Source organism: Choloepus didactylus, chromosome 10, assembly GCF_015220235.1.
Source record: "Choloepus didactylus isolate mChoDid1 chromosome 10, mChoDid1.pri, whole genome shotgun sequence".
Taxonomy (NCBI): domain Eukaryota; kingdom Metazoa; phylum Chordata; class Mammalia; order Pilosa; family Megalonychidae; genus Choloepus; species Choloepus didactylus.
In genome coordinates, this window is record NC_051316.1 from 129,794,136 (window position 1) to 129,810,867 (window position 16,732).

The 16,732-nt window shown below is 51.9% G+C and overlaps 1 protein-coding gene across 4 annotated transcripts; it reads left to right on the forward strand.

Moving 5' to 3' along the window:
* Positions 1 to 7,846: 7,846 nt before the first annotated feature.
* On the forward strand, positions 7,847 to 14,439 carry SURF6 (surfeit 6). Of its 4 annotated transcripts, none has more exons than XM_037797391.1 (6): positions 7,847 to 7,981; positions 8,187 to 8,333; positions 9,565 to 9,765; positions 10,359 to 10,447; positions 11,668 to 11,874; positions 12,088 to 14,439. In XM_037797391.1, exons 2-6 carry the CDS (start codon positions 8,240 to 8,242, stop codon positions 12,565 to 12,567), a joined length of 1,071 nt encoding a protein of 356 aa, XP_037653319.1. In that variant the 5' UTR covers positions 7,847 to 7,981; positions 8,187 to 8,239; the 3' UTR covers positions 12,568 to 14,439. The 4 variants fall into 4 exon arrangements, with proteins under 4 accessions (XP_037653319.1, XP_037653318.1, XP_037653320.1 ...); XM_037797390.1 differs by lacking the exon at positions 7,847 to 7,981 and adding an exon at positions 7,987 to 8,022; XM_037797392.1 differs by lacking the exon at positions 7,847 to 7,981 and adding an exon at positions 8,003 to 8,018.
* The last annotated feature ends 2,293 nt before the right edge of the window (positions 14,440 to 16,732 follow it).

A 16,732-nucleotide genomic window follows, 5' to 3' on the forward strand; every position in this document is an offset into this window, starting at 1 on the left:
CGTTGGTTCTTCTCATCCTCATCCTGGTCAGAGCCAGGGCGTCTCTGCTTGGTCTGGCCAGGGGCTCCAGGGAGGCAGGGCCCACTCTGTTGGGCCATGACTGCCTTCTGCCGCCTAGTCTGCCCGGCAGCCTGTGGGTCCCCAGAACTTGGCAAGGGAATGAAACTAGCTGCCGCAGGGTGTGTAGCCCCGGGTCCTCTTGCGTCTGCCCGCCTCTGTCCTCACACAGCCGAGTGGAGTTGTTAGGTCCCCGCCTTTGGGAGTAGAGGACACGGGCTCGGAAGGGCTCCGGGGCATGTGCCAAGGCCACAGAACTGGGAGGTGAGGAGGCAGGAAACCGGATTCGAGCCCAAATGGGCCAGTAAACCCGGGGCCTCCCCGCAGTTAGCTCTAGGCTCACTTCTCTCAAGGTGCAGGGGCACCCAGCCCAGCCTCACCCTGGCCCCAGCTGCCTCTGCATGACGGGGACACAAGTTGATCGTCAAGAAGCCCCCCACGGGCATGTAGAAGTTCCCAGGCAGCCCTCCCGGTGCCCGCAGCCTTGGGAAGTCACCTCTGGGCCACTTTCCCCAATGACAAGGTGGGAGATGAACTCTTCCCACGAAACTTCAAGGAATTGCAGAAGAGGGTGTCCTTCACCACTCGGGAAGGAAGACGGGAGGAGCAGGCAGGGAAGGGGTGGCCATCCTTGGTGGGGGGCCAGTTCCCGCCACCTCCAAGAAGCTGAGGAGCGGGGTCCCCAAGCCTCGGTTTTACTCTGCTGGGCCAACACCATCACCCCCCTTCAGAAGTGGACGTGTCCCCTCTGAGCACAGCGGCCCTCTGGGTGGCCTTTCCCTTTCCCGCGGGCACCAGGGTGCTTCCGGCTCCCTCTCGAACCTTCCTCAGACCCAGGTCGGCCTCGGCACCGCTCAGCGCTCACCCATCCTCTCCCGCGTTGCTTTTTCCATCCGAGCTTTTTGTTTCAAGGCTGTTCAAACCCGTGGAGAGTTACAGTTGGTTTAAGAAACAGACGCCAGCCCTTTTCCTGAACCAGCATCGTAAGTCCCCAGCTGCTCACCCTTCCTCCCACATGAACACCCATCCAATGTGGGGTGCACCCGTGTCTCCACTGCCCACCGGTGTCCATGCCTCGCCACGGTCCCCCAGTCATTCTCCAGGGGTCTCTGTCTGCCTGTTTTCATTTTGTGTTGAATTTAGCCCTCGTTTCTTGTGGTGTTCCCAAACCTGGAGGGGATCAGGACGCGGAGGGGGCCGATGCAGGCCTGGTGGGTTGCGGAGGCAGGGGGCCTAGAGGAGTGGTGTGAGAATAAGATTGAGTTTAGCTTTCACACAAGACAGGTGTACCTGGCAGGGTGGGGCAGAAGGAATTGGCAGAAGGTTAAAAAAAACAAACTAGTCCACGGTAGGTCCCCCTGTTTATCTGCCCACTATCCATGGTCAGTCCCCCTGTTTATCTGCCCACTATCTACTATCCTTGCAAGGTGGAGACTCGCTGGTAGAGGTTCCCAAAATAGCCTCATAACTTGTTACCAAACTAGCCCAGACTGGCTCTAAAGAGGCCTGGGCATTACCATTATAGTCAGGGGTGGAGATTTGTTCCAACCCTTTCAAAAGTTGCAAATTCTTGTGGGAAACTTATTTCAAATGTTTCCAATTTCAGCTGGCTACATGTTTCAAATTTGCCTGGGCTAGTTAGGCTTGTGGAATAGAATGTAGCCTCTGGAGTATCAGCCAATGGAGAAACAGGGGAGGGACTTGCGGTTAGGTGTAGGGAATAAATACTGCTGGGTCTATTGTTCTGTGCGCCAACCCCCACATTTTGGTTGGGCGCCTGTTCTTGCAAAATCGTGAATAAATTCTTTTCTTCTCCACAATCGGGTGAGTGTTTATTCCTTTTTAGGAATAGTGCTTGTTTCTCACAGTGGGGGGACCCACCTCTGAATGTATTGGGAGGGGGGGTTCCATATCCAGATGGAGTGGACAGGCCAGCCTGTTTGCAGGCAGGAGTGGAAGAGGACCAGGGCCTGGAGCCCCGCGAGAGGGGGCAGCGGGCGGGGAGAGCAGGGCCTGGCCTCCGGGGCTGCAAGGGGGAGAATCAGCTTACAAGGCGCTCAGCCTTGCTGCACAGAAAATCACGAACTTTTCTGGAGTTTAACTGTTCACCTTAGTATTGGTAGTTGTTATTCTGGAACCGTTCTCTTGTATTTTTATTTTTATTATTATTGTTAGAGAAGATGTGGGTTTACAGAACAGTCATGCAGAAAATACAGGATTCCCATGTACCACCCTAGTATCTACACCCGTCATTGGTGCGGAACATTTGTCACAACTGGCGGAAGCACGTTTTGTTGTTGCTCCATGAACTGGTCCATGGTTGAACTCTGGGTTCACTGTGTTATTCACCCCCATGGATTTTTATTTTATTTTATTTTTATTCTAGCACCATCACATATACAACCTAAGCTTTTTCCTTTTGGCCCCATTCAGGTATCATTTCAGCACCACTATTTATATTCCCAAGTGCTGTGCTACCCTCACCACCATCCATCACCAAACATTTCCATCGACCCAAACAGGAACCCTGTACATTTTCTCATATTTTTAAAAAAAGGAAACAAGTAATTCTTTTGTGAAGAATCACGATATTCCGCATAAGAGGAAAAGACCTGCGATTAGGGGATGAAAACATTTTCAGTGGCCGAGGCTGTTTCCTTCTCTTGCCCAAGCCGCCAGCCTTACTCCTCGTGCCCCCCTCCTGGCCTCCCCCCCTCCTGATGACCTTGACCTTGAAACCTTTCCAGACACAGGTCCAGACATAGAGGAAAACAATGGGGTTGGGGGTGGGGGGAGTGGGGAGGCAACTTCCCACCCTAACTATTCCCAGCTCCATCCTTCCCCCCCACCCCTCCTCTCTCCCTCTCACCTGGCTGCCCAGGTGCCTAGAGGCTCCTCACCTGCCCCCCTCCTCTCTCCTGGGAGACCCCAGGAGGCTCAGCGGCCGCAAAGGAAAACTCCCAACCAGCGGTCCTATCCGCAACCTCCGTAAATCCCTCCCTGTCTCTGTGGAACCAACTGTTCCAGTGCGAACACAGTAAACCGCTCACCCACCGCAGCGATCAGCCCCTCGCTGCCTGCCGCCCCGGGCTCCTCCTGCAGCCCCTCGCAGCCCTTCCCCGGGTGGTCCCTCATCTCCTCTCCTCGGGGCTGCGCCCTCCCCTCTCCCCTGCTACCCCAGCCCCGGACAAAGTTCTCCCGGCTGGTTTCACCTGGTTGGGTGCAGTTTTTTCTTTGACAGTGGAAACAATGTATTGCTTAGAATTGAATTGGAAATACAAATATAAATTCTGGCCTTTGTAAGTAGAAAAATAAATATGTAAACACAGTTTTTTGAGCTCTGATCCCCTAAAGTAGCCTCAAAGCAGTGTCACCCCCATGATGTTCCCCGGTACCCCGACATTGTCTTCTGATAGGACTTTTCCACTAAAAGACGTCAGGGCTTCGAGGAGGAAGGGCTGATTCCGCATCAGGCAGGGAAGTCCGAGGCAGGTGCCCGCGCTCCTGCGCCGGTCAGGAGAGCCCGGGGCTCAGCCCGGAGGGAACACCGCCAGCTAAGGGCGGGGGGGATTGGAGCGTCAAAAGAATGGATTATGGCCACAGTTGGTTGGAATAAGGGAATCTCCAAGTGATACACAGAAAGAAACAATAAGTCATTCTAGAGAAAACGAACAGAACCAAACGTGTGATTGTTGAATTTTCTTTATTTTTAAACATTTTTTAAATTGTAGAATATAATGTATATACATAAAAGTGAAAACTTTCCAAGTGCAATTTAACAAGTAGTTAGAGAGCAAATTTCAAAGAATATTATGGGTTACAGTTCCACAGTTTCAGTTATTTCCTTATTGTGAAATATAACTTATAGGCAAAAAGGTAGTATCTTTCAAAGCGTGATTTAACAAGTAGTTATATAGGAAATTTCCATAGTTGTTATGAATTATAGTACCATAGTTTCAGTTTTCCCCATCATGAATTATAACATTTATACAAAAAGGTGATAGCTTTCACATTACAATTTAACAAATAACTAAAGAACAATGTTCAAAGAATGCCATGGGTTACAGTTCCACCATTTCAATTCTTTCCTTCTAGCTATTCTAATACCCTAGCAACTAAGAAAAAGAGAATTATATAGAGATTCAGTATTCATAATCCTTTGTTCCTGTCTGTTGCTTCCCCTTCCTCTAGTTTAATCACTTTCCCGATCTTCAGGGATGTCTAGGCAGTGACCACCCTAACTTGTTCATGTTGAAAAGGGGTGTCGACTTTAGAGAAAAAGGGACACATCTTGTTGATGTTCTTGAAGAGGCTATTGCCACTCGGTTGGGGACTTAGCTGGCATAGGAGCTCTCTGGAGGATTTAAGTTTCTGAAGAATAAACTTGGTGAGTGGAACTTTTATAGAGTCTCAGATAGGGATCCAGGTATTCTATAAGGTTTTGGGGACTACTGTTGACTGGGGCTTAGCATACTCATTTGGCATATCCAGGTGAAGCTTGCAGAGGAGTAACCTCCAGGACAGTCTCTTCACTCTATTTGAAATCTCTTAGCCACAGAAACCTTATTTTGTTGCCTTTCTTTTCCCCCTTTCAGTCAAAAAGGCATTCTCAACTCCTCAATGCCAGGGTCAGGCTCATTCCTGAAATCCATGTCCCATGTCGCCAGGGAGACTCATTCACCTGGGGGGTCCTGTCCCACATCAGGGGGAGGGTGATGAATTTATTTGCTGAGTTGGACTTAGGAAGAGCAAGTCCACATTTGAGCAATAAAAGAGGTTCTCTGGAGGTGACTCCTAGACATAATTATAGGTGGGCTTAGCCTCCCCTTTACAACCATAAGTTTCACCTGAGCAAGCCTCAAGATCGAGGGCTTGACTTATAAAGTAGGGGGTTCCTAAATTCACATAGCATAAGTTATGTCCACAATACTCCATCCATATCTTACATTATCATCACTTAGCTGTACAATCCTCACCACTCTCCATTTTAAACAATTCTTATGACCCAAAACACCTCATAGCTCATCAGCCCTTAATTATCTGTCCCTAGTATTTGTGTGATATCAGTAAAGTATTCCTATTAATTATAGGCCTTAGTATGCAATACGTACATTTTTCCTGTATACCCTTCTGTTGTCAACCCTCTGTACCTGTGTCATACCTAAGAAGCAAGCGCCTATCTATATTTGTGGTGCTGATCTGTGGAACACATGCCTTTAAACAACCCCTTCCATTCCTATTCACCTTCAATACAGCTCTGATACTTATAATCCCATTAACAAACAATCGTCACCCCATCCATTACCATCCTTTGAATTCACCATCATTAACATATTGGAACATATCAGATTATCCTTCCCCCTCATGGCTTCTATCAGTAGCTCCCCAATATTCTGCATTATAAGACATTGATTTTACATTGTTCAGAGAGTTTACAGAGTTGAATTTTCTGATGTCTCAAATCAGACAGCTATGGAGACATACAAAATGTAATTGGGTTATCTTGAGATGTATCTTTAACTGGCCAAGTATATAAACTGGACCAGGTTTGATTCAAATTCTCTTTAAAGATAAATGTTAAAATTGGGTAGGCTCATAAGCGAAATCTACGCTCCAAACTCAACCACTTAGAAACTCTGGGTTTCCTCTCCCTGCCCCTGGGCAGCCCTGGGGGCACCCACCGCCTCCTGCCCTAGGGAATTCCTCAGGGAAGCCTCCAAGGCCGACCTGGAGACTGAGCCACAGGACAAAGAGCCCCAGACTTGCAGTGTGGACTGAGAATCCCACAGGAGGACCCATGATCCCTGACCCTTGCCACTTCCCTTTTCCTTCAGCATCTCTTGCTCTAGCAGACCCTGTCCCATTTTTTACACTCATCCCTACCCCCTGCTGATGGAAGTAGCTCCCACTTTAAGTTGTAAAATTTTCCATTTCTCTTTTAACTGTAACCCAGATGCTTTGTTTTATTGATGCTATGTTTTGAAGCTGCACCCTGTAACCAAAATACTTCCTGACTGACATTGCTTGTATCCTGTTCCAACCCAGCTCTTGAAGGGCTTGAGTCGGTGCAGCCCCAAGACCAAAGAACATGCTAGGCACAGAGTCACACGAGTTCTATTCGGGCTTTACAAACAGGAGATTTTTCCTGGTGACCACTGTTTGGGAAGTCAACACTCCACAAAGGCAGGAGTGCAAGGGGAAGCTTATAAGGGTTTAGGAAAAGACATTCCATAGGATATGAGAACAGAGTTTTAGCAGGCAGGGTCTCATGACACAGGGGTCTGGAGATTTGTTAACAACAGTGATCTGGGACGGGTATTTCTGTGCTTTACAAGATAAGTGGTTTACGACGCCATCTGTACATTCCTTCCTCTTTGAGGAGGTCTGTTGACCTTTAACTTCTGTCCCTGTCATGTAGGCAGCTATGTGCAGTGACTTACTCTCAATATGGAAGGGGATCCTGGGCCATTGGTCTCCATATATCCCTATCTTGTTTGCAACCCTGAATTCAGGTGTCCTTGTATGTAGCCCCCTGAAGTTGGGTGCCCTTGCACTTAGCCCCTTATTAATGATTAATATGTTAGCCCAGAACTGAACACCCCAAATTCCTAAACTATCTTGCTGAACCAAGCCACTTCTAATCAAAGTTAGCATGCCTGACATGCACAGTAGGTGAAGTATGTAATCACTCTACGCATACTCAGCAATTAGACTGTCGCTGACCTCGTCATCAAAAACAGCTTTGCTTATCCTAAGCCTGCCTGCCTCTGTTTGAATGCTGAAACTTTCTCTAGTTCAGGGAGACAGGTTTGAGGAAACCGTCCTCCTGCCTTCATGAGGGCCTTTGCTAAATATGCTTTTTCTCTTCTCAAAATCCCAGTGTCTACTGATTGACTCTGTGTGCATCAGGCAAGCACTCACTTTTGAGCAGCAACATTGCATCCTTGCCTAAAAATTAGTTTCTGGAAGGACATGTTGATCGCCGAGTGTTGTGTATCTAAGACTGGGGGTGTCTGTCTACAGTTAAGAGAACATGATGAACTAGCACCTCAGTGCATCACCTCCTGACAGAGGTTCGGGAAGAAACTTAAATTCTTAATGCTTCAAATGCATCTTATCTCGGCAGCCGCCTTTACAAATAGCCTTTTGAAGGTGTAACTAGTGACTGCAAGTTTCTTTCCTTCCACGGCCCTGTCTTCCCTGTGACCACAAGGGGCTCCCCAGAGGGGCTCAGTTTAGCCTCTGGATGTTAAGGAACGGGGGCGGTGGTCCCCGACCTCAGGCTGGTGGACACTCTTCCCTCCCGCTGGTAAGACAAAGGACAAGTCTTGTCTCAAAAAGTTTACTCTGTGACGCTGCTTTCCAGAACGAAAATCACCTTCCCAGCGGGCCTTTCCTGGACACCATTCACCGACGCTTTAGAGGTTTATCTTGCTGACTACCAGCCAACGCCACTGACACATAATCAAGCTTGACAGGACGCGGGGCGGGGTGGGGCGGGGCGGCGGGCTGCCTGCGCGCTCGTCGCGGCTTCACCCCCAGGCTCCGGGAGGCGCGGGTGCGCCGCTCCATCCGCTGCGAACGAACGCGGCTGCGAGGCTCCCATTAGGCGCCCGAGGCCCCCCAGCGACTGGACCACTGACTGATCGGTTCATCCAGCGCCGAGGCAGCGGGAGGACACGCGGGGGCCGGGGAGGGGGGACGCAGAGGTCGCGACCCCGGGTCACCCGCCGGCCCCCCGCTCCGGGCGAGGTCCGGAGGGGCCTCGCGGCCACACCCCCAGCGCCCCGCCCGCCCCCGGCCGCCCGCTGCCCACAAGGCTTTGCGCTCCTCCCGCTCCCTTCTTCCGGGCGGAGCCAGGCCTGGCCAATCAAGCACCGCAGGCTGGCGGCTCGGCGCTCGGCTGGCGCTGCCTGCGCACGAGGTGATTTCCGGCGAGCGGAGCGGGGCGCGGGAGAGGAGTAGGTGAGGGGGCCGGGGCGACGGTGCGCGAGGCGGGACAGTTCAGGGCCCGGCGCCCAGGCCTCGGCGCCCCGCGAACCGGCGACGTGGGGCACCTGGGGTGGCGGGGCGGCCAGTGCGCGCGCTCGGACCCTCCTCCCGCCAACAGCCCGATCCCCCCTGAACAGGACCCCGAGCGAGCCCCGTCCGCGAGCCGACCCGGACCCCCGAGCCTCCAGCTATGGCTTCGCTGCTCGCCAAAGACGCCTACCTGCAGAACCTGGCCCGAAAAATCTGCGCCCAGCCCGGCCCGGAGCCGCAGAAGCGCAAGTGGAGTAAGGCGCTGCCGGGCCGCGTGGATTCGCGGGATTGGGTCCGGGGCTAGAAGGGCTTCGGAAGGGACCCCCGCCCTGCCCCAGCGTGGGAGCCCTCCATACCCCCGCCGCCGAGTCCGGTCTACCCACCCTGCGCACCCCAGAGTGGCCTCTGGGTGGATTAAACACGGAAAGGCTTGAAACAAGTCTGTATATACTGGAAGAAAAGATAGGTGGTGTTTGTTTGAAGTTACCGCCTTACCTGATAAGGGTACCAGCCGGAAGCTGTCGTCCTGGGGGTCCCAGGGATTGAGCCCCCTCTGCTGACTGGGCAGGACGCATTGCCGCGATTTGGAGGGGTGGTCCATGTAGAATGGGTGCTCTGCTGTGGGGCCTCGTGAACCTGCTTGGCGGACTGCCCACATTGGGTGGGAAGACAGGTTATGAGTAATGACGAGGCAGTCAAAAATACCTTTTCAGGTCGTTAATGTGTAAATAGTGCTGCGTGGGGAAAGAAAGAAGAGGGCTCCTGCCGGTGGGGTTTAACGAGGGGGGTGACAGGGTTACCCACGGAAGTCGATGAACGAGCAGGTGAAAGAAGCTGGCCTGCAGGGAGCCAGGCCTTACGCCTAGAACCTGGCAGGGTAAAGGGTTAGGGTCTGAAATTGAACTACCAGAAAAGGAACAGCCTTTCTTCTTTATTTGTTACAGTATATTAGAAAATGCAAATGAGATTTCTCATTACCCACTTATAACCTAGGACTGTGCTTTAATAACCTTTTTCCTGTATATAGTTCACTTTTTAAAACAGTTTTATCTTGTACTCTGCATACTGGTCGTTTTCCATTTAAAGTGTAAACACTTTGCACTTATTAAGTGAAAACCTACATCATTATTTTTGACGATTTATAGTATCTTCTTGTCTAGCAGTGCCGTAACTTGTCCCTGTTGTTGGACATGTATGTCTTCCCAGTTTTTCACTCAAATAATATGGTGAACATCCTTGAAACCAAATTACTAGTGAGTGAGTTCTCACAAGTGCAGATGCTGGGTCACATGTGTAAGTGTTTATGAAGTTTTTCATGTGTGTGGCCCATCCGCTCTCCAGGAAGTCTGGGGTGCTGAGCTCTGTGGGTAAGTGTCTCTGGAGCTTTTCTGCATCTTTCTGGGATCAAAGCCTTTGCAAAGGCCTTCTGGCTTCTTCCCAATCTCAGAAATTGGGATGACATCACTTGCCTGTTTTGTGTTTTAGTTGGCAAAACTCAAGACCCAAAAGCTGCTGGGCCTCCAAAAAAGAAAAGGAAGAAAACACAAAAGAAACTTCGGGAGCAGGAAGAGAAGGCCACAGAGCACAAGGCCCAGTCCCTGGAGAAGTCGTCTCTGGCAGCTTTCAGGGCCAAGAAGTCAGCAGCAGCCAAAGAGGAGGTGTCCACCTCCACCACAGCCCCTGCAGGTGAGAGGCTGTGGGGATGCAGTGGCAGGATGGGGGCTGGGGTCCGATGCAGGCGTGGTCCCCTCTGCTCATAAAATGGGGCACGTCAGTCACCCTGGGACCATGCAAGCTTATGCAAAGAGCAAACCTCCAGAGAACAGATCACCGGTGCACTGTGGGTGATGGGAACTGAGGCAGTGGCTGGTGGTTCCAGGTCAGATGCTGACCAGGGTGGGGGGGGGGACAAGGCTGTGTCTTGCTGAGGATACGAAACAGCTTGGCTGGGGGAAGAGCATCACTGCCCTCAGGTCTTGGAAGAGGAGGCCGAGCAGACGACTACTGGAGGTTCAGGTGGCAGAAGTTGGAAGGGACAGGGGATGGGTTTCCTTGCACGGTCAGAGGCACTTTGTCATCCTGTGATGACTTGCCTTGCGAGGCCCTCCCTGTCCAGGTGAAGAGTTGAGTAGAATTTACTGGAATCACCCCTGCAGTTCCTTGGTGATCATAGGGGGCTTGTGAGACTAGAGACTTGGCCCTGGATTCCGGGGAAGGGAGGGAAACGCTGGGGAGAGGGTCTCCTTTCAGTCCTTCGGTCTGCCTCCGCCCCCCCACAGGTAGCCCGGCCGCAGAGCCTGACTCTTTCTTTGCCCTGGATGTTCTGCGGCAGCGGCTGCATGAGAAGATTCAGGAGGCCCGGGGCCAGGTAGGAGATGGGAAGAAGACTCTCCCCGGGGGTTCTGGGGTGCTTGGGGTGCTGTGTTGGCTAGAAGGTTTCCCCGCCCAGCCTGGAGGAAAAGATGCGTCCTGTTTCTGCAGGGTCATTTCCCAGCTCTGCTGGCCTGGAGGGTTTCTGTAAAACATACATGCTGGCAGCGGGGGCCTCAACCACCGTCCTCGGCGGTGGGGTTCTCGGCTTCTCTCCAGAGGCCCTGGCCCTCTGCTGCCTGTTCTGTTGCCACGTGGCTCCTCTTCTTCACGAGACTTGGAGAGAAGCTCAGCCGCCTCCTTTCTGGGAAGCTGGCTTTGCCGAACACCCACGCTGGGCTGGGGCACTTCACGTCTGTTCATCCAAATGTGTTACATGGGGACCCTGAGATAAGGTGCCTGTCTGGGGAGATAGCCCCTGTAAGCACTGCAGCCGTGAATGGAATCAGCTTCAGCGTTTTCTGCTGAACTTTGTTGCCTTCTTCCAACATGGCCACCCCCCACCCTTTCTGCCAAGGACCTTCTGTTGGGCCTCCTGCCATGGGGGGTGCGGTTCCAGCTGCTTTCCTCACCCTCCTGGACAAGCCCACTGGCCCATCCAGGGTACCTGGTGTCCAGTTCCCCGGAGGGGGTGGGGCCCTGGGCCCTGCGTTCCTCCAGGCCGGGTCCAGCCTCTGGTCCAGGCCGTCTTGTTGGAACCTGGACTGGAAAAATGCAGTGGGGGGCCGACCCCCTGTGTCCTGAGGCATGGTGCAGTGTGGGGCTAACGCCCTTGTGCCCCGAGGGGACAACATAGTGGGGGCCAACTTCCGTGTTGTCCCAAGGGGATGGTGCAGTGGCCAAGACAATGTGTTCTTTCATTCAAACTTGACTCCAAGTTCTGGGCTTTCCTTGGTGGACGCCTTGGCAAAGCTTTACCTTTGTCATCTCTGATATGAGGGCTGGTCGTGTTCCCCTTATCCGCTCGTCGGGAAGGCTGGGGGCTGGTGTTTGTACCGTTCCCCTGACACAGTGTGTGCCTGGGAACCAGATGCTCTGGCTCTTCCTTGGGGTCCCCAGCCCCTTCTGGGGTCACTTAGATTTGGGGTAAGAGGCCAGCTCATCATGGCACACTGAATTCAGAGGCCCCGCACCCTGGTCCTATTTCAGCCATGTGCCGCACGGGGGTCCTGAAGTCAAGGGAACCTGATGAGTGAATGCCCCCTTCTCCCCCTGCAGGGCAGCACCCGGGAGCTGTCTCCAGCCACTCTGGAGAAAAGGCGGCGGAGGAAGCAGGAGCGGGAGCGGAAGAAGAGGAAGCGAAAGGAGCTGAGAGCCCAGGAGAAGGCTGCAGCGGCTGGGAAGGCTATGGAGGCCGCTGTGCCGCCCCCTGAGGAGCCGAGCAAGGAGCCCGGCAAGGAGCCGGCGGAGCTGATGTTCAGTAAGGTGGGCGGACGCTGGCAGAGCAGCCGAGGGCTCCGGCAGCCTTGGACTCTGTGGGTCTGGCCCTCGCTCTGCTCCTGGCTCGTGGCGTGAGTGGGGAGGGGCCTCCCCTCCTGCCCTCTGCCACCTGCACACACTGGAGGTGGCAGAGTACCTGGGAGAGGTCATGGAGATGATGAGGGTCTGGTGCTAATGGCCCATTGTCACCCTGCCCAGGTGGAGGTGGGTGAGGAGGAGCCGGCCAGCAAGGCCCAGCGGAGGAAGGAGAAGAGGCAGAAGGTGAAGGGGAACCTGACGCCTCTGACCGGCAAGAACTACCGGCAGCTGCTCGAGCGCCTGCGGGCACGGCAGAGCCGGCTGGAGGAGCTGCGGGAGCAGGACGCGGGCAGGGCGCGGGAGCTGGAGAGCAAGATGCAGTGGACCAACCTGCTGTACAAGGCCGAGGGCGTGCGGATCCGCGACGACGAGCACCTGCTGCAGGAAGCACTGAAGCGCAAGGAGAAGCGGCGGGCGCAGCGCAAGCGCAGGTGGGAGAAACGCACAGCACAGGTTGTGGAGAAGATGCAGCAGCGCCAGGACAGGCGGCGGCAGAACCTGCACAGGAAGAAGGTGGCCAAGGCCGAGCGGCGGATGGAGAAGGCCCGCAAGAAGGGCCGGATTCTGCCCCAGGACCTGGAGCGGGCCGGCCTCGCGTGAGGGCCACTGGCCCATGTCCCCCAGCCCCGGGCACCATCTCCACCCGTGCTGCCATCTCCACCCTCAGGCGTGCGGAGGTCCCCGAATCCCACCTGGGCTCGAGTGTCCTCTCCACGTTGTTCTTGAGACCCTGGGGAAGGGTGAGCCAGGCCTGCCCAAGATGCTCTTACAGGCAGGAAAGCCCCCATTGGCTTGCAGGGCCAGGCCCCGGCCCCCTCTTCCCTCACCTGTGTACACAGGGTCACAGGAGCAGAGGGGAGTGGACTTTGCTGACTGTCATCTTAGTCCAAACCTCACTTGGAAGGGACAGAGACCCAGCTCCCCTTGGCCTGAGTGGAAGGTGGACTTGCCTGGCTGGTGTGGCTTGGGCGAGGGGTGGATCCAACCTCGGGCGTGGCTGACCCCAAACAGAACAAAATCTCTGGGAGGGAGGGAGCTGCTCCGTTGTGGCCTGGGTGGGTGTGACTTGGGTCCCAGGCCCACCCTGGCCGGTGGCAGTTACCCTCCTGGAGTCGGGAAGGTGGCCCGTGGAGGGAGGTTTGCTGCAGCAGAAGAGGCTGGCGACGGTGGAGGAGACAGACGGCGACTGCATGGCTCGCCTGCCACCTGGGTGCTGGGGTCAGGGATGGGAGGGATCGTTACGCGGGGCAAAGGATGCTCACCTAGTAACTAGGCAGAAGAGAGCTTCCTGCCCCAGGTTAGTTTTCTTTTATAAAATGGGTAGAGTCTTCTCAGGGTACCTAATTCAAAACACACAAGAACAGACTTTTGCTCCAGGCAGCACAGCATCTTAGATGGGCTCAGAGCCCTTTCTGGTGTGGTGAAAGGAAAAGCGCTTTATAGGGTGTCTCTTGTTTTTTAGCGCATGACTGGGCTGGGGGGGAGGAATTAAGAGGCCAGAAATGACGGAGTGCGGGTGCCCTGGCATGAGCTGGTGGGACCTCAGGGCTGGGTGAGGTGGAGACTGCCGGCCTGTCCTGGTGCTTCCCAAGGTGGAGGGTGGGCACTTGGGACGGTCACACAGGATCTTGGACATGACCAAAGACCAGTGTTGGTGACTGAAGTGCCTGAAAAATATCACAGGGGAGGCAGCCTTTCAGAAGAGTGGCTGAGAAGTTTCTAGATTTGGAGCTCGAGACTGGTCTTGGGATCCGGAGGCCTGCAGCAGCTCAAGTCGCCAGCAGGGAAGACCGTGCTGCCCAGCTGCTGGGAGCAGAGCTGGTTGACCGGCAGGCTCTCCCTCAGCTCATGTGCCCTGGCTGTCCTGCTCACGGGGAGCTGCTTCCTGCTGATGGTGCAGTGGGGTGCCAGGGTCTTGGCATTTCTACCAGAGCTGGTGGAGACTGAATCATGGGCCAAGGCTCGCCCTGCCAGGTCCTGTTCCCCATCCCCACCTTCCATAGGTGCAACCCCCCCCCCCATAACTGTCTCAGTGTCTGCTGGAGGAACGCAACGATTCCAGTACGAGACCTGTTTTTTAAAAGCCCCACTGGACGTAAGTGTCTGTCTGGAATAGAGATAGAGAAGGTGTGATGGGCAGCCAGGGAAAGGGGCAGGTTCCCTGCCAGCAATAACAGATGGACAACTGATTTTTCAGCAACAATGAAAGCCTGGAAAATAAAGTGCTGAGAAAAAAGTCAGTCTGGAAAACCGTGTAAACGTTTTTCACCTAAGTGAGGGTCTGTTGTCAGTCAACAATTTTTGCTTGCCAAAAAAAATGTCTTTATTTCAGCCAGGTTCTTGAGAAGGAATATTATTCCAAAAAGGAATGTTGAGCAAGACAAGGGGAGACATTTTAAATATAAACAAATGCTGATAGTATAAAACTGTCTAGTTTGGTGGCTGTTTAAATTAAGTAAAGTTAAAAATTCACTTTCTTGGTTGCATGAGCTGCATTTCAAGAGCTCAGTGGCCACGTGGGCTGGTGGCCGTGGCTTTGGGCCACGCAGGCACGGGGCATGATGTCTGTATTGCAGAAAGCTCTGGTGGTCAGTGCTTTGTACTTTGCAAGCTTTAAAAAGTTGAGCTATAAAATTCTGTACTGATAAATCAGATGTACCCCATAAGGAGGTGATTGGAGTTGAAATCTAAGGTTATTTGTGTTAAGGGTAAGGATTAGAGTCTAACATATGCATAGTAAAAATTCTAAGAATCTAATAACCACTAAAAAGTAGAAGCGGCGTGTACTAAACTAGAAAGAAAAAATGTAGCGTGGGGGGTGGGTGGGTGTGGGTGGGATGGAGCTGTCGACACATTCTGGCAGGGAGGGGAGAAGAGAAAACCTAGGAAAGCGAAGTGAGTGGAAGGCCCAGGTCAGATGGTGGAAGTAAATGCAGACCTCAGAGAAGTCCAGTGCATGTCAGCTGACGAGACGGGAGTGAGTTCTGTGGTGTGTGAATTACTATCAGTAGAGCTATTAAAATTTTTTTGCTAAACTCAGGTTAGGGGACAAGGATTGCGATGGGACTTTCAACAAAGCAGCTTGGTGCTGTGTAGTAGGTGGCGCCCCGAAACGGTCGGGACAGCCTGGGAGCAAAAGGGTGAGGGTCAGTGGAGCTGGTGCTGACCGGAAGGACTGTCAGACAGGACACTTCAAGGTCAAAAGCACTGCTGAAGATAATCCAATCGGCATGAGGGTCAATTTGTCTAATAGTAGAACCATTCCAAACGTGCACCAATACTGCTTTCAAATCTTGAGCAAAAACGGCCACAACCACAAGAAGTTGGAGGCTCTGAGCGTCTCTTAGGAACTGCTGGCCCAGCAGACATGAGTCAGGTGTGGAGGATGCGAGGGACTTGCTCTAGGGGGCACACGGAGCAGGGCACCCGCGGGAGCCGCACGCGGCTTTCCTGGCCTTGGAGCCCCGCGGGTGACGAGCCCTTCTACTCCACACAGCCAGGCTCCACGTATTTCAAAGCATCGGCGTCCTGCGAACTACATTATCTGATCATTCACTATTCAAAATAAAAAGCTTTAAAGCTATTTTTAGTTTTTTAATTAAAAAATTAGAGCAATTGTAGTTTATGGGGAAATGCAGAAAGTACAGATTCACCCTCCCCTACACCCAGTTTTCCCTATTTTAACATTTTGCCTTGGAGCGGTACTTTTGTTACAACTGATGCAACGTTCTACACAATGGTCCATAATTTACATCAGCATTCTCTCCTTGTTTTGTGATGTAAATTACAAATTTCAATATACATCACATTAACTCTCAGTTCTAAATATTTTCTAACCACTCTTATGAGTTCTCAGACTCACAGGTAATTTAGGAAAGTGTTCTTAAATTTCCAAACATATTGCTTTAAAAATTAGCTTCTCGATTAGCAGTTTGTTGGTGATGTTAAATTTTTGGTAACAGATGGTAGTAATCGTGGCACTACATTGTGAATGTAATTGACACCACTGAATTGCATATCTGAAAGTGGGTCAAATAGGTAACATTAGGTTGTATGTTACCAAAATGAAATTAAAAAACAAAAAAATGGAAACATCACAAAACAAGGAGAGAATGCTGATGTAAATTATGGACCATTGTGTAGAACGTTGCATCAGTTGTAACAAAAGTACCGCTCCAAGGCAAAATGTTAAAATAGGGAAAACTGGGTGTAGGGGAGGGTGAATCTGTACTTTCTGCATTTTCCCATAATTTGAAGCATTTCCCATATATTTGAAGCATTTCCCATATATTGAAGCAGCTAAAGTAGCACAAAATGCATTTTATAGCCTTAAATGTGTATGTGTATATGTGTGTGTTATAAAGTATGTGTGTATATATATATACACATACACACACACACACACACACACACATATTTTTTTTTTTAAGCCAGGAGTAAATAATAAGCTAAGCATCCAACTTAAGATATTGAAAGCAGAATAACTCAAAGAAGGTAGAAGAAAATAAAGCTAGGAACAATTTAATGAAATATGAAAAATGATATGCAATAGAGAGGATCAACCAAACTTGATTGTCTGGAAAGTGTAATTAAATTGGTAATGTTCAGGCAAAATTGATCCAGAAAAATGGATGGGCATAAGTAATTATTAAGGATGACTACTGAGATTAAAAAGAAATTACAGTGTGAAATAGCAACACATCTCAAAATAATCTGGACAGAGAATAAAAATATATATGTAGGGCCCCCCGATGATCTGGGGGAA